The sequence below is a fragment of the Onychomys torridus genome, chromosome 2, assembly GCF_903995425.1.
Source record: "Onychomys torridus chromosome 2, mOncTor1.1, whole genome shotgun sequence".
NCBI classification, from domain to species: domain Eukaryota; kingdom Metazoa; phylum Chordata; class Mammalia; order Rodentia; family Cricetidae; genus Onychomys; species Onychomys torridus.
The window spans coordinates 163,518,844-163,535,284 of NC_050444.1; the positions used below are offsets into that span (position 1 = coordinate 163,518,844).

Below are 16,441 nucleotides of genomic sequence, written 5' to 3' on the forward strand. Positions count from 1 at the left end.
CTTCCTGGCTGCCCCTTGCTTTGTAGCCAGCCTTGAGAGGCTCTGCTGCTAAAGAACCTCCACGATGTCCCAGAGCCACTGGTACCCACGGAAGCATCATGGCATCTGCTCCCATGGATAATGGGCGGGGGAAGGGGGAGGCATAGGGACTTGACTTTATTTTCAAGCAGCTCCTGTGTGTGGGCTAGTGGCCTGGAGGTTAACATGTACCAGCAGCTGTGCTCTGCCCCCACAGGGCAGGCTTCTTTGGGACAATAGTGGAGTATGGAGCTGAGAGGAAGATCTCCCGACACAGTGTCTTGGGTGCTGCTGTGAGCATTGGCGTCCCACAGGGTGTGTCTCTCAAAGTCAAGTAAGTTGAGCCTGACTCTTGCTAACTAGGGGCTGAGGTTTAATTCCTGAGTGTGCCATTGCTTCTGAGCTGCATGAGCAGAGGTCAAGGAGAGTATAAACCTAGCCGTGAGTTGGTGGAGGCCTAGGCTTTCTGCCCCACCTTCCCTGGGAATGTGCTGATCATTGGGTCCCTCACACCTCAGCAGCCCTGTCCAGTGGCCCTGTCCCTACCCAGGACCACCATAGGCATCCACAGCATCAGATTCCTTCTTGTCTAATAGCATGTCAACGTTCACGCTGTCTCTCTGCTGCCTCCTTGTTCAGAAGTGCTGTCTGAGTGCTTGGGCTATGGATGTTTCATTTCAGATACAGTCTCTCTCACATAGCCAAGGCTGTCCTGGAACTCAGACTTGGGTCCTCCTGCCTCAGTTTCCTCGGTATTGAGAGTTCAGACGTGGACACATCTGGGACTCATCTGGCATCTAGATTTGCTTGCTTCTCTGTTGTAGTGCAGTTGGCCTCTTTCTAGCCCTCTCCAGAGGCCTTTGACCACCTGGCTCTTCCTTCTCGGCAGAGGGCAGCTGTCCGTCCTCTTCTGCCTTGGAGTCGATAGCTTCTGCCTCTCCATCCCACCCTATGCTTCTCTGTGCTGGGCTTCTTGGACAGCCCACTGGAGCTGTGCTTTTCTTCCTAGCTATCTCTGTCTGCCTTGCAAACAGAAGCAGCTCTGTGGGGAGGCACAAACCTTGTCTGGGAAGGCTCTTCCACAGCAGCCCAATCTGGCCCTAGTCCCATCATCTGCAGGTTTTGGTATCTGGATGGAGTCCTAGAACCTGTGCTCCATGACTCCCAAGAAATGGCTGTACTGTATTTCCAATGCCTTGCCTTAAGGGCTCATCCTGGCCACTTCCTAAATCTCTAGTTTATATGCAGGTGTCCCCTCTCTGTCCACGGATATCACGTGTGTGGATTTAAGCCACCCTGAATCAGAAATCATGGAGGAAAAGTTGCACAGACACAGACAGTGCAGTAAGGCAGCTGTGTTATACAGCATTCATGTTAGACACGATAAAAAGCTGGTATTTAAATCTGTGGGCACGGCAATCAGGTCTGTAATCCTAGCATCAGGGAGGCCTGGGACTAGATGACTCAGGAAAGTGTTTACAAGGAAGACTTGGTTTGACTCCAGAGCCCATATGAAAAGTCCAGTGTGGCAGCAGATTCCTGGTCCCAGTGCTGAGAAGTCAGTGACAGGCGGATTCCTGGGATCTGTTGGCGGACCCACCCTAGCCTGCTAGCCAACTTCCAGGCCAATGAAAGATCTTGTCTAAGAAAACAAAAATGTGAACAACTCTGTAAACCCAGGTACAGTTTTTCTGTACTGACCGCCCAGTTCCAAATAAACACATGGAAGCTTATAGTAATTACAAAATGCTTGGCCAATAGCTCAGGCTTATTACTAACTAGCTCGTACAACTTAACCTATTTCTATTAATCCACGTACTACACTGAGGCCCTCTGTCTCATTTTGTATGTCTTACTCATTCTCCATCTGGCTCGAAACTCCTCAGACTCGGCCCTTCCATACGCCATCATTCTCGGTTTGGCTTTCCCACCCAACTTTATCCTGTTCAGCTATTGGCCAGCCAGCTTGTTTATTAAACCAATTATAGTGACTCATAGTCACACAGTGTACAGAAGGATTATTCCACAACACAAAACACTTGGTTGTTTTGACCTCCATGTGCACATGTATCCACCAAAAAGTTTGAGAACTAAATCCTCTAATGAATCAAGTGCCCCCCTCTGGCCTCTGCAGGTACTGTATGCATCTGATACAATCATACATGCACATTAATCAAATAATTTTTTTTAAATATAATACTGGTGAGATTGCATAGGATTCTGCAGACGCAATACCATTTTGCACCTCTGAGCTGGGATTCCTGGATACCGGTGATTACCTGCACTCTAATCCTCTTTTATCTGAATTGAGAGCACTGATGAGGCCGAGGCCCCCTGCTCTGCCAGATTCTGTCTGAGCACTTGTGATGACGACTGACTTCTCCGGGACGGTATGTCCCCTGTCCCCTGTGTTTTCTGTGACAGTAGTAGGCTGCCCAAACTAAACTTATTAAAGATTTGTTGTTTTTAATAGTATATGGGGGTCTGTCCACATGAGTGCTAGTGTTGTGAGGGGCCTGAGGCTCACTCACATCCCCTGGAGCAGCTGTAGGCCTCCAGATGTGGGTGCTGGGAATTGAACTCATGTCCTCCATATGGTCTTAACTACTGCGCTGCCTCTCTGGCTCCTTCAAACTAAATTTTTATACTGGTTGGATGTCCCTTACCCTTGACATAAATGTTAGAGTTCATATTTTCAAATATTTGTATATAAAGAGGAGTCTTGGGGATAGGACCCAAATCTAAATGAATTCAGTTTCTTTCACAAACATAGAGCTTTAAGAATTTTCTATTTCACCTCTGTCAACTTGGCTATTTTGTGTTTGAAGGAGTGTATCTCTTTCTCTAAGGGTGAAACTTCTTAGCATTGGTTTCTTCCTCTTACCTGCCTGTCCTCTGTGGTCACCCTATTGGCAAGGTACATCCTTCCCACCTTTATTTATTTATTTATTTTTTTAAGGACAGGGCTTTTACTAGATAGTGCCAATCTCAAACTCGAAAAGATCCGAGTGCCTCTGTATCCCCACTGCTGGGCTTAAAGGAGTGTTTCACCATGCCACACTTGAGTCCTTTCTAATAAGAACATTTTACAGTCTACTTCATCTTACAAATTTGATGTTGTATTTTCACTGTCTAGTTCAAGCTGTTTTCTAGTTTCACTAGGAGTGTGTTGCTTAATTGTGCATGGTGCTGTCGCATGCTTCTGCTTTTGCTGATGTGTGCATGTTTTTAATCCCATCCTTAGGAGGCAGAGGCAGGTACATATCAAGTTCCAGTAGGCCAGCCACGAATACACAATAAGCCCAGAAGATGGAGGGAGGGAAGAAAGGAAAGATGAATACTGCTTGAGCCAAGTGTGTCTCATGCCTATAATCCCAGCTGAGGCAGGAGTATTGCTACAAATTTAAGGCTAGCCTGGGCTGCATACTGCTAGGCCAGCATGAGCTGCACAGGGAAACCTTGTCTTAAACAAATGCATTCATGCATTCATGCATTCATGCATTCATACCTGAATGAGGTGGTAGCTGAATGGGACAGCATGTGCTTAACACACACAAGGCCCCGGGAATACAATGGGAACATGCCAGTCCCGTGTGCTCATGTTCACCTGTCCTACCGTTGGTCAATGCTTCAGTGTCTTTGTTGTGGTGAATCTTTCTCTGTACCATCAGCTCACAAAAAAAACGAGCCAAGACATTAATTATAAATGCTCAGCTGATAGCTTAGGCTTGATACTAACTAGCTCTTATAACTTAACCCACATCTTTTAATCTACATGGCTTGTTACATCGTAACCCATATCTTTTTCAAGGCTCAGTTACCTTTACTCTGTACTACCCATGTTGCTGCTTCTGCGTCTCCAGGCGTCCCTGCCTTCTTCCCAGTGCCCTCGCTGCCCGAAAATCCTGCCTAGCTATTGGCCATTCAGCTTTTTATTAAACTAATCAGAGTGACACATCTTCACAGTGTACAAAAAGATAATTCCACAACACTTTTTTTTAAAATAAAATAAACACTAATCTGAGGCCCAGCATGGTAGTACTGACTGTGGTAGCCTGAAGCAGGAAGATCACTTGAGCCTAGTAGTTCAAGGACAGTCTGAGCAACGTGGTAAGACAAACCTCCTCCCTGTCCCTCATCTCAAAACATGAATAAAGTCGTGTAACTTTATTTTTAAGATTTATATGTTTTATATGTGAATGTCTTGTATATATGTCGATATACATGCAGGTGCCCTTGGAGGTCAACGGAGGGCCTCAGGTCCCCAGGAGCTAGAGTTAAAGGCGGCTGTGAGCTGTACAGTGTGGGGTTCTGGGAAACTAAAGTGGGTCCTCTGTGGAGCCACTAATCAGGAACCCCTCGGCCTCTAAAGTCTCTGGGGTTGTTTAGAACACCTCATTTACTGAGACAGACAGGCTGTCTCCAGGGCTGCTTTCCTCTCCTGGAGCAAAGCACAGCTATAGGGACATTGACTCCAGCTGAGCATTCACTCTCCATTTGCCCTTGAGGTCAGCTTTGGAGCTGGTGTGCTGGTTTCTGGAAGTGGCTCCCAGTGGCTAAAACCCCACTACTCCTCTGTGGGAGTCTTGACACACCCTGTATGCTTTGTTCTTGCTTCCCACAGGCTGAACAGGGCCAGTCAGACCTACTTCTTCCCTATTCACTTGACGGATCAACTGCTCCCTAGTGCCGTATTCTACGCCACTGTGGGGCCACTGGTGATCTACTTGGCAATGCACCGTTTAATCATCAAACCATACCTCAGGGCTCAGAAGGAGAAGTGAGTTTTGCACTAAGAACCTCTACCTTGGTCTCCTCTAAACTGGAAAGATGACTGGGTCTACCCTGCAAAAAGAAGACAAGTTAATGCTGGGAAAGTGCTAAGCATGGCGTCCAGGTCCTGACAGGTCCTAGTCACTGTTAGCCAGCTGCAGCAGCAGGGAACTATATTCCTTCCCTTCTGGCCAGCCAGTCCCACCCCCCAAAAATGACTCCATTTGCTTTATAAAATCGGCTTCAGACAGGACCAGCACAAGTGCCGCCTCCCTCTCTTCCTTCGTAGACATCACCCTGGCACGGGACTTGAAGTGGAGTGGGTCTGTTCTGTGATGCACACCAACTGTAGTCATGGAAACCACAGAACAGACCTAGCTTTGAAGTTTCTTGTAGAGAACCCCTCAGACAAAACTGAGTCCAAGCATCCCTCACACACCCAAGTGATGGAGAGGCCCTTTGTTAGCCTGGGAGCTGCCTGTGACCTCTGTTATTACTGCAGTGTAGGGACCCAGTTTCCATGGATGTTTAAGTCCTAGAGCAAAGAATGTGCTCCATCTGACAGCTCTCTGTGGGCTGACCCTGAGTCCCTCCCTTGGCTGTAGGAGCCGGTATTTCTGCATCCTAAGTAGTCTGAGCTGTCTGCCTGCTGGAGTCTTCTCCCAAGGAGATCACAGTTCAGGAAGTTCAGGGAGGAGGTGGACAGGGAAGGGAATCCCAAACTAAAGGAAGCTGTGCAGGCTGGCCTGGGGTTGTTTTTGGAAGTTACCATCACAGACTGCACACTGGGCTCAGTCCAGCAGGGGGCGCAGTGCGTCCACCATAGAGTCACTTGTACCTGCTTCTCTCTGAAAGGGAGCTGGAGAAGCAAAGGGAGAGCACAGCCAGTGACATCCTGCAGAAGAAGCAAGAGGCGGAAGCTGCTGTGAGTGTCCCACTGACGCGGTGCAGGCCAGAGCCTAAGGGCTTCTCTTTCCAACAGCCTCATTTATTTCACAGCCTTTCTGGGACCTGTGGGGCACATTCTGGAGCCTGGTCTGTGCCTGGAGATGAACACAGCCTCCGAAGGCCTCGCGAGGTTTTGTAGTGCAGCAGGCATTGTCTTCTCCCTCCCTCCCTCCCGCGCTGTACTGCCTGTTACAGAGCTGAGGGAGCAGAGTGTCCCAGCTGAACAGCAGGGTGCCGTGGGGTTCTTGTGACCAGAGGAAAGGCTGCAAAGGCACATGGCTGACACGAGGCCATGCATGTCCCCGGGCAAACATGCTCATTTGGGGGCCAGCACATGGCCCTCCCCACAAAGAACACAGGTCCTTCTCAAAAAAAGTAGGGTCTCCAGCTGCTCACTTGAAGTGTCTGTTTTAAGGCAGGATCTTACTATGGGTTAGAGATGACCTCATACTTGTTATGTAGCCCAAGTTAGCCTTGAAATTCATCACTATGTATCTCTGTTCTTAAATACTGACCATGTGTTCTGTAATTTCTCATCTATCGCCTGCATGTGCAGAATCACTGAGAAGGGAGAAAGGTGCTGTCCCTTCCTCTGGGGTCATCATGTGGTGGTCTTTGAATCTTAGATGGTCTTCTAATAAAAATCCTAGAGCCAGATATCAGGGTGAAAGTGAAAGATCAGAGAAGCAGAGCAGCCAGCCACTAGTTCTTACCTCTACGAAATCCTCAACCTAAAGAGAGTAAATTTGCCAGGTGGTGGTGGCACACGCTGTTAATCCCAGCACTCGGGAGGCAGAACCAGGCAGATCTCTGTGAGTTCGAGGCCAGCCTGGGCTACCAAGTGAGTTTTGAGAGAGAGAGAGAGAGAGAGAGAGAGAGAGAGAGAGAGAGAGAGAGAGTTCTTGTTTCCTTATGCCTTATATACCTTTCTGTGCCTGGACATGACTTCCTGGGATTAAAGGCGTATATGCTTTCCAAGCAAAGGCATGAGATTTCAAGTGCTGGGATTAAGGGTGTGTGCCACCACTGTCTGACCTCTGTGTCTAACCTAGTGGCTGGCTCTATCCTCTGATCCTCAGGCAAGTTTATTAGGGTACACAGTGTATCACCACAGTGTGGGGGTGTGCCTTGTCAGGTGACTCCCCAACACTACCTCAAGTAGGGCTGAGGGCTTCAAACTTTGTGATGGGTGAGCTGAGCTCAAGGCATGTGCTCCTTTCCCTGCAGTCCCTGAGCAGGCATCTTGACACGGACACAAACTGGATGTTTGTCGTTCTCTGACCAAAACAAGTCCAGGGTCCCCGACATGTTCGTCTTCTCTCAAAGGTTCGACTGATGCAGGAATCTGTCCGAAGAATAATCGAAGCAGAGGAGTCCAGAATGGGTGAGAATGCGCACCCTCTCCGGGCTGGGCTGGGCACTGGGGGGTCTCAGATCTTCAAAGCGAAGTGGCCGGACGAGCTGTGGCAGCCCTTGCTGCTCTGTCTACAGGGCTTATCATTGTGAACGCCTGGTACGGGAAATTTGTCAATGACAAGAGCAGGAGGAACGAGAAGGTGAAGGTGATCGATGTGACTGTGCCGCTGCAGTGCCTGGTGAAGGACTCCAAGCTCATCCTCACTGAGGCCTCCAAGGTACACAGATGGCTCACCAAGGCTGCCTGCTCCCAGGATCCACAGCAGAAGCAGTCTGGGCTCCAGCTCCATGTGCCAAGGGCAATGAGGCCCGCAGTGGCCATTTCCTTAGAGTGTCTGGATGGCTTCTGTGCTGGGGCCACTGCTTCCATGGACCCTGAGATCCACCTGAGAAGTGTCCTCCACTGAGCTGCCAGGTGCCACCAAGCAACAGCACCTCTCTTCCTGGCACTTGCATTTCATTTGTCTGCAAGTTCCAGAAAGAGGGTGTGGACTTATCTGGACATGAGGAAAGGGCCCTGAGGGCCAGTCTGGCACTACCTGAGTAAACGAGCCTCCGTCCTTCATCCAGCTCTGCAGTGCGTCTCCTCCTCCATGCTGTGCCCAGTTGTTGGCAGAGGGGAGCAGAGCAGGCTTTGAGGGCTGACCCTCTGTTTATTGCAGGCTGGGCTGCCAGGGTTCTACGACCCATGTGTTGGGGAGGAGAAGAGCCTCCGAGTGCTCTACCAGTTCCGAGGTGTGCTGCATCAGGTGATGGTGCCCGACAGTGAGGCCCTGAGGATACCAAAGCAGTGTAAGTAGCTGCCCCTTGGTGTCGGCTTCCCTCTCCAAGTTCATCAGTGACAGCTGAGGTTGTGAAAGTCAGCCTGGGCCACATAGTGAGGCAAGTCTAGCCAGGCGGCGGTGGTGGTGGCGCACACCTTTAATCTCAGCACTCGGGAGGCAGAGGCAGGCAGATCTCTGTGAGTTCAAGGCCAGCCTGGTCTACAGAGTGAGTTCTGGAACAGCTAGGACTGTTTCACAGAGAAACCCTGTCTTGAAAAACAAAAAGTCTGGAGAGATGGCTCAGCAGTTCAGAGCACCTGTTATTCTTGCAGAGGACCCAGATTCAGTTCCCAGCATCCATATGGTGGCTCACAGCCATCTGTGACTCCAGTTATAGGGGACCTGACGCCCTCTTCTGACCATGGGCACCAGGCATGCATGTGGGGCACATCCATACATATAGGCTAAACACTAGTACACAGAAATTGTAAACAGGGTAGGAGGATCATTCTTGACACAGCTATGAAAAGCTGTGTGGGTGGCTGGAGAGATGGCTCAGGTTAAGAGCACTGACTGTTCCTCCAAAGGTTCTGAGTTCAATTCCCAGCAACCACATGGTGGCTCATGACCATCTGTAATGAGATCTGGTGCCCTCTTTGGCCTGCAAGGACACATGCAGGCAGAATACTGTATATGTAATAAATAATTAAATTTTAAAAAAAAACAAAGAAAGAAAGAAGAAAAGCTGTGTGGGAGTGGCACCTCCTGGGTACAGAAGCAGGTGCTTCAAGTTGAGTGTAGTGGGAGGTGGCAGGCAGGGATAGGCAGGCTCTGAGCTCCAGGCCAGCCAGGGCCACATAGAAAATCCCTGCCTCAAAACCTAGGAAACTCAGCCACAGGTGCTCCTAGCCCAGCCTTGGTGGAAGAGGTGTGGGGGAGGCTCACTTGGCCTTTCGCTGCCCTGACATGTGCTTTTCTTTCCAGCTCACAGGATTGATACAGATGGATAAACTACTTGAGAACCTGAGCAAAAAGGCTACAGAAATACTTTCCTGGGAGTCTACAAATTTGGAAGCAGGGAAAACCCAGACATGAGTTTTATAGTTTATTCCTCAAGAAGGTGGCACTGTATCAATTATGTGAAGGGACATGCAGGCAGCCTAGCTTCATGGGTACTGTGGGTAAGGACTGAGGAGCCCCACCCTGGCCAGACCACAGCACGGCCATATCTTTCCCCAAGGATCATGTTCCTGGAGGGCAGGGCCCAAGCTGACTCTTCAGGTCACCCAGTCCTGGTCCTCACCATGAGTGGCCATGCACAGCAACTCTCTGGAGGTGTTTGGAACATTCTACCCTCACACTTGAGACTGTCCTTCCTGAAGTCCACGCTGCACATGGGGAACATGGAAAGGAGGGAAGGTGTGTCACGTGCTGCTCAGTAGACTCCCCACAAGCCACCTATCTCTTCTGGGACATTACAGAGTGGACTGGAGAGGAGTGTGGGTTTATAAAACTTGTTTTTATCTGAGAAAAACGGCTTTGGAAACTAGTCTCTTTTTCCCACTTCAGAACTTCTCTAATCATTCCCCCAGGCCTTGGCTTGGGACAGAATGGGGAGACCCCAGGTCTCAGGGTGCACTGTCCAGGCACACTGCCCACACTGCTAAGAAAAGAGACCTTGCTGCCAGTGGCCCCTCACCCCACACCACGAGACACCTGTCTGGCCTTGCCTACAACCGCTCCTCTAGAAGACGGTGTTGGAAGGAGGGCAACTTTGCAAGTTTGCCAAATCCTGGGTGTGGACCCAGGCTGGCCCAGGTGCCTGCACCTCTAGTGAGTGCCCGGCAGGTGGCGCTGTTGCTAGCCGGGCCAGGCCCTCCCAGGGTCCCTTCTAAGGAGTCTCAGTTCCCAGCCCTTCTGTTGCACACTTGCTAGCTGTCGCTGCAAGCTCTACCCCTCTGAGCAGGTGTGACACCAGCAGTTCAGCTCTGCACCTGGCCCCACAGCAGTCACTGCTGAAGGCTCGTAACCCTTCAGTTTGTAAGCAGTTCAATTCTGTAGTGCTTATCCCCCTCCCTTTTTTTTAAGAGGATGTTTCTTTGCCCCACAGACTGATGTGCAGTTTGAACTGTTGCATGAGCCAGACTCAGTGCTGTGGCTCCCTCGGCACTGCTGCCCCTTCTGTGTGACGCTGACTGAGGCAGCCCTGCCCAACAATAAACCTGACCTGAAAGCTGAGGCGCTTTGGTGTGTGTGTGTGTTTAGGAAGGGACAGTAGATGGCCGCATTGACCCAGGCCTTTCCCATCCTGCTGCTTCAGTTAGACCACTGGCTGCAGCTTGAAGCTGTGGTTCCACTCTGTGCTAAGTATGTGCCTGAGATACAGAACCTCAAAATGAGGAAACGGTCTGGCTGTGTGGTCCAAGATGGCCTAGAAATCCTGATTCTCCTGCCTCAGCCTCCTGAGTGCTGGAGTTACAAGTATGTGCCTCTCCTCAGATATTTTTATTGTTTTCACTTTTTAACACATTCTTCATGTGTGTGGGTATTTTGCCTACATGTGTGCACCATATGTTTACATGGTGCCTTCAGAGATCAGAAGAGGGCAGGAAAATCCTCTAGAACTGGAGTTACAGATGGTGGTAAGCCATCAATACATGTGATGATATGGGTGCTGGGAACTGAACCTGGATCCTCTGAAAGAGCAGCAAGTACTCTTAACCATGAAGATGTTTTGGGTAGGGGATTTAGCTCAGTGGTAGAGCGCTTACCTAGCAAGCACAAGGCCCTGGGTTCGATCCCCAGCTGGGGGGGGGGTTCTGGGCCAGGCGGTGGTGGCTCACGCCTTTAATCCCAGCACTTGGGAGGCAGAGCCAGGCAGATCTCTGTGAATTCGAGGCCAGCCTGGTCTATAGAGTGAGATCCAGGACAGACACCAAAACTATGCAGAGAAACCCTGTCTTGAAACACCAAAAAAGAGAGAGATGTTTCTGCAGCCCATACCCCATATTTATTTATTTAAGTCAGTTCTGTAAAGCAGTGGTCGCACCCTGTCTGTCCTGAATCAGGGAAAGAGTGTAAGCAGCACTCCTAAACTGAGAGTTCAAATAATTTATTCCATGTTTACACAAACCAAGCCAAAAAGAGTCACTCAGAAATACAGGCTGAGGTGGGCTGCAAGAATGGCCACCTCTCCCTCGGAGTTATCTCTGGCAGGACCGTGACAACTCCTAACATTTGGCCCCATGGCCGCCATCTTCAGCCTAGCAGACCTGAGGTTGTGCCTCCCGTTCCCCAGCACCGGCCCCTCCCCTGATGACTGCCTGTCATGGCATCCCATCCCACCAGTCAAGGCACCTTGCAGCATCAGCAGCGAGTGGGAATGTGCACAGCAGAGCTGAAAACCGCTTCCTGCCAGGGTGTTGCCACCATCCGCACATCCCAGAGCCGGCCTGGGCTCAGTTCCGCTGTGCTGGCCGTCTGGCCCGTGGTCCCCGCTGTCCCTCTCTGTAGGCTCGCAGGCGGCTACATGTCCTCTGAAGCAGCAGCCTCTGGGCCCTCAGGCGCTTCCGGAGCCTCTTGTTTTCCTTCAGTGTGAGGAAGAGTTTTTTTTTCAGGGTATCCAAGTCCAAAAGGGCATAGCTGTGATCAGAGGGCTGTCCCAGCGGGGGCCTTCTCAACCCGGTGGGGCTGGCTGGCAGTCCAGGAACCTCCATTGCTTCTGCTCTCTCTGGTAAGACCTGAGGACAGAGGTCAGTGAGTGCCAAGGAAAAGCTGTCCAGGTGGCCCAGTGTCCCCAGCAAGAAGGCATCTGAGCTGGGGTCACAAGTAAATGCCCATTACCCTTCAGGTTGAGCCCCAGCCCGCACTCCCTTGTGAAATCCTGGTGGTGCTTGCCCACCGTCTTGGTGGTTTCAGGAGAAACTCTGAAGTCTGCCACCTATCCCTCTGCTCCTACTCTCTGGGGTCCTCTGGGGGCACTTCAGAGACCAGCTTATACCCCGGATCTTACCTGTTTCACAGGGCCTTCGGTGTCTGGAGGCTGAAACTCTTCCAGTGTGCAGTCCCCACCAGCCCCCACCTCAGGACAAACCTGGGAACAGCAGGCGGAGTCAGGATGGCTGAGCTGGCAGACACCAGATCCTCGCACAGCTGCCACTGTCCATCCCTGAGTAATCCCTGCATGGGGGCTGCAGCCAAGTCCTGTGCATCCGCAGTAAGAGCCCTGTCTCATCCTCCTACCTACTCCAGGACTCCAGCCTGTGACCCACTGAGGTCTGACGCCAGAGAACGGAAGCCTGAGGCCACGGCTTCCCTCTGAACTCAAACCTAACACTGCTTTGTCTAGATGCTCCAAGTTCACCAAACTCAAGCTTGTGAGTGTACTGCCTGACTGGAGGCTGCCCTCCACAGCAACCCTGGGATGTGTGGAGAGCTGGTGCGCCCAGCATTTCCTCCCTCACCAGCTGCAAGACAGCTCTGGTTCAGGCAGGACACAGTGGGACCTAACACTGGGCCAGACAGTGGCCTGGGACACCCAAGTCCCTTTGCTCAGCCTGAAGTGGGGCACACCTAACATTATCAACTGAATCCAGCTCTGGCCACTCTTGCTTTCACTAGATATAATCCCCATGGCTCCAAAGGACCTGAATCATTTGTTTCACCCTGGAGACTAGCAACCATCCTCAGTGAACATTGGCCCTACATCGCCGTGTAATCAGAAGGTTATGCAGATCCGAAGTCCCTGTTAGCTGCTGGCTGTGCCCACAGTGGCCATCTGCAGCTTCTTAATGCCACTTTAGCCTTGGGGGGGGGGGGGCGCTGAGGACTGAAGTGAAGCCCTGAACCTCCTAAACCTGCTCAGGCCTCTCCAGCCCCTGTCCACTGTCCCTGGTTCTCCCACCAAGGAACTGTCACTATTCGCACAGCCTAGAATGTACCAAATACACTTGAGGCTGGGATGGTAGCAATCCTGCCTCTGCCTTCTGAGTGCTGAGATTACAGGCGTGCACCACCACACCTGGCTTTTTTGGTTTGTTCTGAGACAGGCTCTCATATACCTCAAACTGGCCTCAAACCCCAAGAATGACTGACCTTTTGCTCTTCCTACCTCTACCTCTGGAATGGCAGGATTGCACACATACACAGCCCAGATCTTGTTGGGGATCCAACTCTGGGTTTCGTGCATGCCGGGCAAGCACCTCTGCCAAAGGAACAACAATCCCAGGCCCAAGCACACATGCTTTAGTGTTAATGGAGCTTTAAATCTCTTGGGAGGGGTCTCATGTACCCCATGCTGGCCTTACCCTCCTGCCTCTGGCTCCACATTACAGTACCACCATAGTTTACAAGTATGAGGGCTTGAACCCAGGGCTGCTTCCATTGTGGGCCAGTACTCTCACCAACCCCTTCAGCCCAGCTCCGACTTCTTTTCAAGCTCCTCACTCAGCATACACACACACAGTCCCACTGGCTGGAAGTCAGACCAGCACCATACCTGTGTGGGGTTCTGGAAAGCGAACACGGTGGGCACAGCGTTGTGTTTCAGGTTCTTGCGGTTCCCAAAGGCACTGAAGCACTCAGGTCTGAAGTGCTCAGAACAGATAACTGTGTGTTGCTTGGGTTTGAAGTTGGCCCGGCCGATGTTGAGTACCCACTCCTTCAGCAGCTCTGGGCGGCTGAATGGGAACCTACAGGCACAGCTTTGTAAACTCAGTAATCCACCTTGTTACTCCTACCTAACATCCAGACACTCACATGGCTGTTAGCAGCATATAGATGAAGCCCAAGATCATGAACATGGTGAAAGAGCCCAAGAAGGCTATCCTTCCAGAGCACGTGCAGGAGCAGTCACTCACCACTTCCCAAGCCACGGTTTCCTTCCAAAACATGGCAGTGGACAGCACCGAGTCCCTGCCCTTCAGGAGCCTACATCCTGAACAGCAGCAAACCAAGCGGTGATGGACTGTGAGGGCTGAAGCGGGAGGGGCCCTGTGGTAGTTAGAGCTGGCCAAGGTAACATTTGAATAGCAAGTGGAAGACAAACCCTGTGGCCTTTGCAGAGGATGGGTACGAGGGAGGGACCTAGAGGAAGAAGGACCGGCCCGGCCACATGACGCAGGGCTTTAGATAGATGGTCTCTGTAGGTTCTGGATAAGGGAAAGGGAGGGCCTGTGTCCACCCAGGCTGCAGGGAGAACCAGGATTGAGCAGGAGAACATGCTGACTCTGCAACCCTAGCACTTGGAAGGCTGAGGCAACTGAGTTCAAGGGCAATCTGGTGTACCACAATGAGACTGTGTCAAAAACAAAAAGGCCAGGTGTGATGGCAAACTCTTTAACCACAGCATTCAGGAGGCAGAGAGAGGTGGATCTCTATGAGTTCCAAACCTCATCTACACAGCAAGTTCCAGGCCAGGCAAGGACTCTTCTTCCCCCTAATTGCCCCAAAAAAGAGGAAAGAAAGGAAAAGCCAGGTGTCAAGGTTTGCTTGTGGGACAATGAAAAGGAGTTTCGTGTTTGCCATAGAGAAGGGGAGGTTTGGGTGAAGAGAAGTTTGAAATGTTAGGTGTCAAGTTCAGGGTGCTTTTCAGACTACCAAGTACAGGAGTGGCAGATGGGCACACGTGCCTGGGGACGTCCCTACAGAACCTGACAGCTTGGGAGCCTTCAGCACTCTGGATACGCTCTGGATGGCTCCATCTTGAACATGTCAGCGCATGTTTAGGAAGTAGAGAGGACTCGGCAAAGGAGAAGGACAGGGAGTCTGAGAGAGGTCAAGATGTGCCCCAGGACATGGGGAAAAGACCAGTGCGGTCAGAAGCTAGTGAGCAGTCAGGTAAGACAAAGGCAGATGACAGGGCCATACAAGCGAAAACTGGACGTGGCAGTGCATGCCTGAGATTCCAGCAGGAGGGTCCAGTTCAAAGCCAGCCTGGGCTACACAAAAAAGTAGGAGCAACGCTGCCTGGGGAAAAGGACACAGGTGAGCAGGCAAGGCACAAAGTGCACACATGAAAAATGTCCTTAGGAAGCCGAGCAATATGTGCAGTAACTACATGTCAATAAACACATTTTAGGGCCAGCAAGATGATTCAGCCGGAAAAGGCACTTGCTGCCAAGCCTTATGACCTAAGTTCGATCCCCAGAATTTATATGGTGGGAGGATAAAAACAACTCCTATAAGTTGTCCTGTGACCTCCACTCATGCACTGTGACATCTGTGCCCACACACAGATAAATAAGCAAACAGGTAAGGACAAAAAGCAAGAGTGAATAGAGGTGACTATGCCAGGGTATATGGAAACATAACCAGAAGACACAGGTCCCTTGGCTGCCCATGCAGCCACCAAGAGGCCATTAATTTGCAGGACATAAATTCTGACACGTGTTCAATGGACTACTGGGCAGAAAAGAACTCGAGTGTGTGTGTGGGGGGGGGTGGTGGCAAGGATGGGACTCTGACAACAGTGTCCCAAGGAAGGAAAGCACACGCTGTGATTCCATTACTCAAGGCAAACCTGGCCACAGCTCTCTCCCTGCGGGCAGGTGAGAAGAGGCTGTAAGTGGCTGCCAGTGGAGTCTGCTGTGGACTGCCAACTGATGTGTGGAGAACACCCGGTGCGAGCAGGCTGCCAGGCCTGAAGGCGCGCACACCGCTGAAAGCCTTGACGGGTGCTTCTTTGGAAGGGGCTACGCACGAGTTGTGCTGGGAAAGGAGGCCTGGCACTACAGGCCTGGGTATCCACCACCTTCGCACGACCAAAGTCCCCGCCACGAGGCCTGGCCATCCTGGAGGGCGCCCATTCCTCCAGACCATGTACCTCCCTGGGCCTCCCCGAAGTGACGCAGGCAGCAATGTGCCCGAGCAGGGACACGGCCAGACGCCACCCACTCTCCGCCTGTTCACACTGAGCACCTAACGCTTCCAGGAGAGATGTGCTAGCCCAAGCCTGCACCGAGAGGATCCGACTGGGCTCAGGCTTTGAGGCTGCGAGAGCACCGCTGACACCCTGGACGTCCCCTCCCTGCAGTCCCGGTCCACCTCGCCCGCACACCCTGGGCCTCCCGGAGCTCCCACCCGGTGCACTGGGGCCTGTGAGAGCGCCATAATGTCGGGTCCCGGCCTCCCATCCCTCACCGGTGGAAGGTGAGATGCTTCCTGCGACTGCTGTAGCGGTTGCAGCATTGCTTGGCCGCGCACGACTTCGGCATGTCGGAGATGGGCCCACTGCCCGTAACAAAGATGGCGGCACGCGGCCTCAGGGGCGGAGCTTGAGGGGCGGGGTCTGCAAGGTTCCCGGTGCTTGGACCTGGCTTACTCCGCTTCCTGAAGAAGTTGGAGCCTAGGGATTCTCCAAGAGTTTAAACCCAATGAACCTTGGAAAGAAACCTAAAAAAGGTGTCAACCCCCACCTCGGCAAATAGTTTATAGCTCCCCGAGGTGATAGGCAGGTAGGGGTTGGGTCAAGGACGGGAACAGAGCCTGGCTGGCCTGAACTCATGAGGTTGCTCCATCAGCCT

The 16,441-nt window shown here is 51.7% G+C and overlaps 2 protein-coding genes across 4 annotated transcripts in view; one reads left to right on the forward strand and one right to left on the reverse strand.

Moving 5' to 3' along the window:
• Dnajc11 (DnaJ heat shock protein family (Hsp40) member C11) overlaps positions 1-10,157 on the forward strand; it is a 54,962-nt gene extending 44,805 nt beyond the window's left edge. For both annotated transcript variants that reach the window (XM_036178738.1, XM_036178739.1), the window contains exons 10-16: positions 236-352; positions 4,643-4,798; positions 5,647-5,716; positions 7,066-7,123; positions 7,231-7,373; positions 7,818-7,947; positions 8,904-10,157. In XM_036178738.1, the coding sequence (XP_036034631.1) occupies positions 236-352; positions 4,643-4,798; positions 5,647-5,716; positions 7,066-7,123; positions 7,231-7,373; positions 7,818-7,947; positions 8,904-8,929 (700 nt within the window). In that variant the 3' untranslated portion in view covers positions 8,930-10,157. The remainder of the gene's footprint in view (positions 1-235; positions 353-4,642; positions 4,799-5,646; positions 5,717-7,065; positions 7,124-7,230; positions 7,374-7,817; positions 7,948-8,903) is intronic.
• An 858-nt stretch (positions 10,158-11,015) lies between these two features.
• Positions 11,016-16,168, reverse strand: Thap3 (THAP domain containing 3). Of its 2 annotated transcripts, XM_036180019.1 has the most exons (4): positions 16,059-16,168; positions 13,417-13,609; positions 11,932-12,012; positions 11,016-11,659 (listed from the first exon to the last, which is right to left on the reverse strand). In XM_036180019.1, the coding sequence occupies exons 1-4, from the start codon at positions 16,130-16,132 to the stop codon at positions 11,378-11,380; spliced, it is 630 nt and encodes a 209-aa protein (XP_036035912.1). In that variant the 5' UTR covers positions 16,133-16,168; the 3' UTR covers positions 11,016-11,377. The 2 variants fall into 2 exon arrangements, with proteins under 2 accessions (XP_036035912.1, XP_036035913.1); XM_036180020.1 differs by lacking the exon at positions 11,932-12,012.
• Positions 16,169-16,441: the final 273 nt, after the last annotated feature.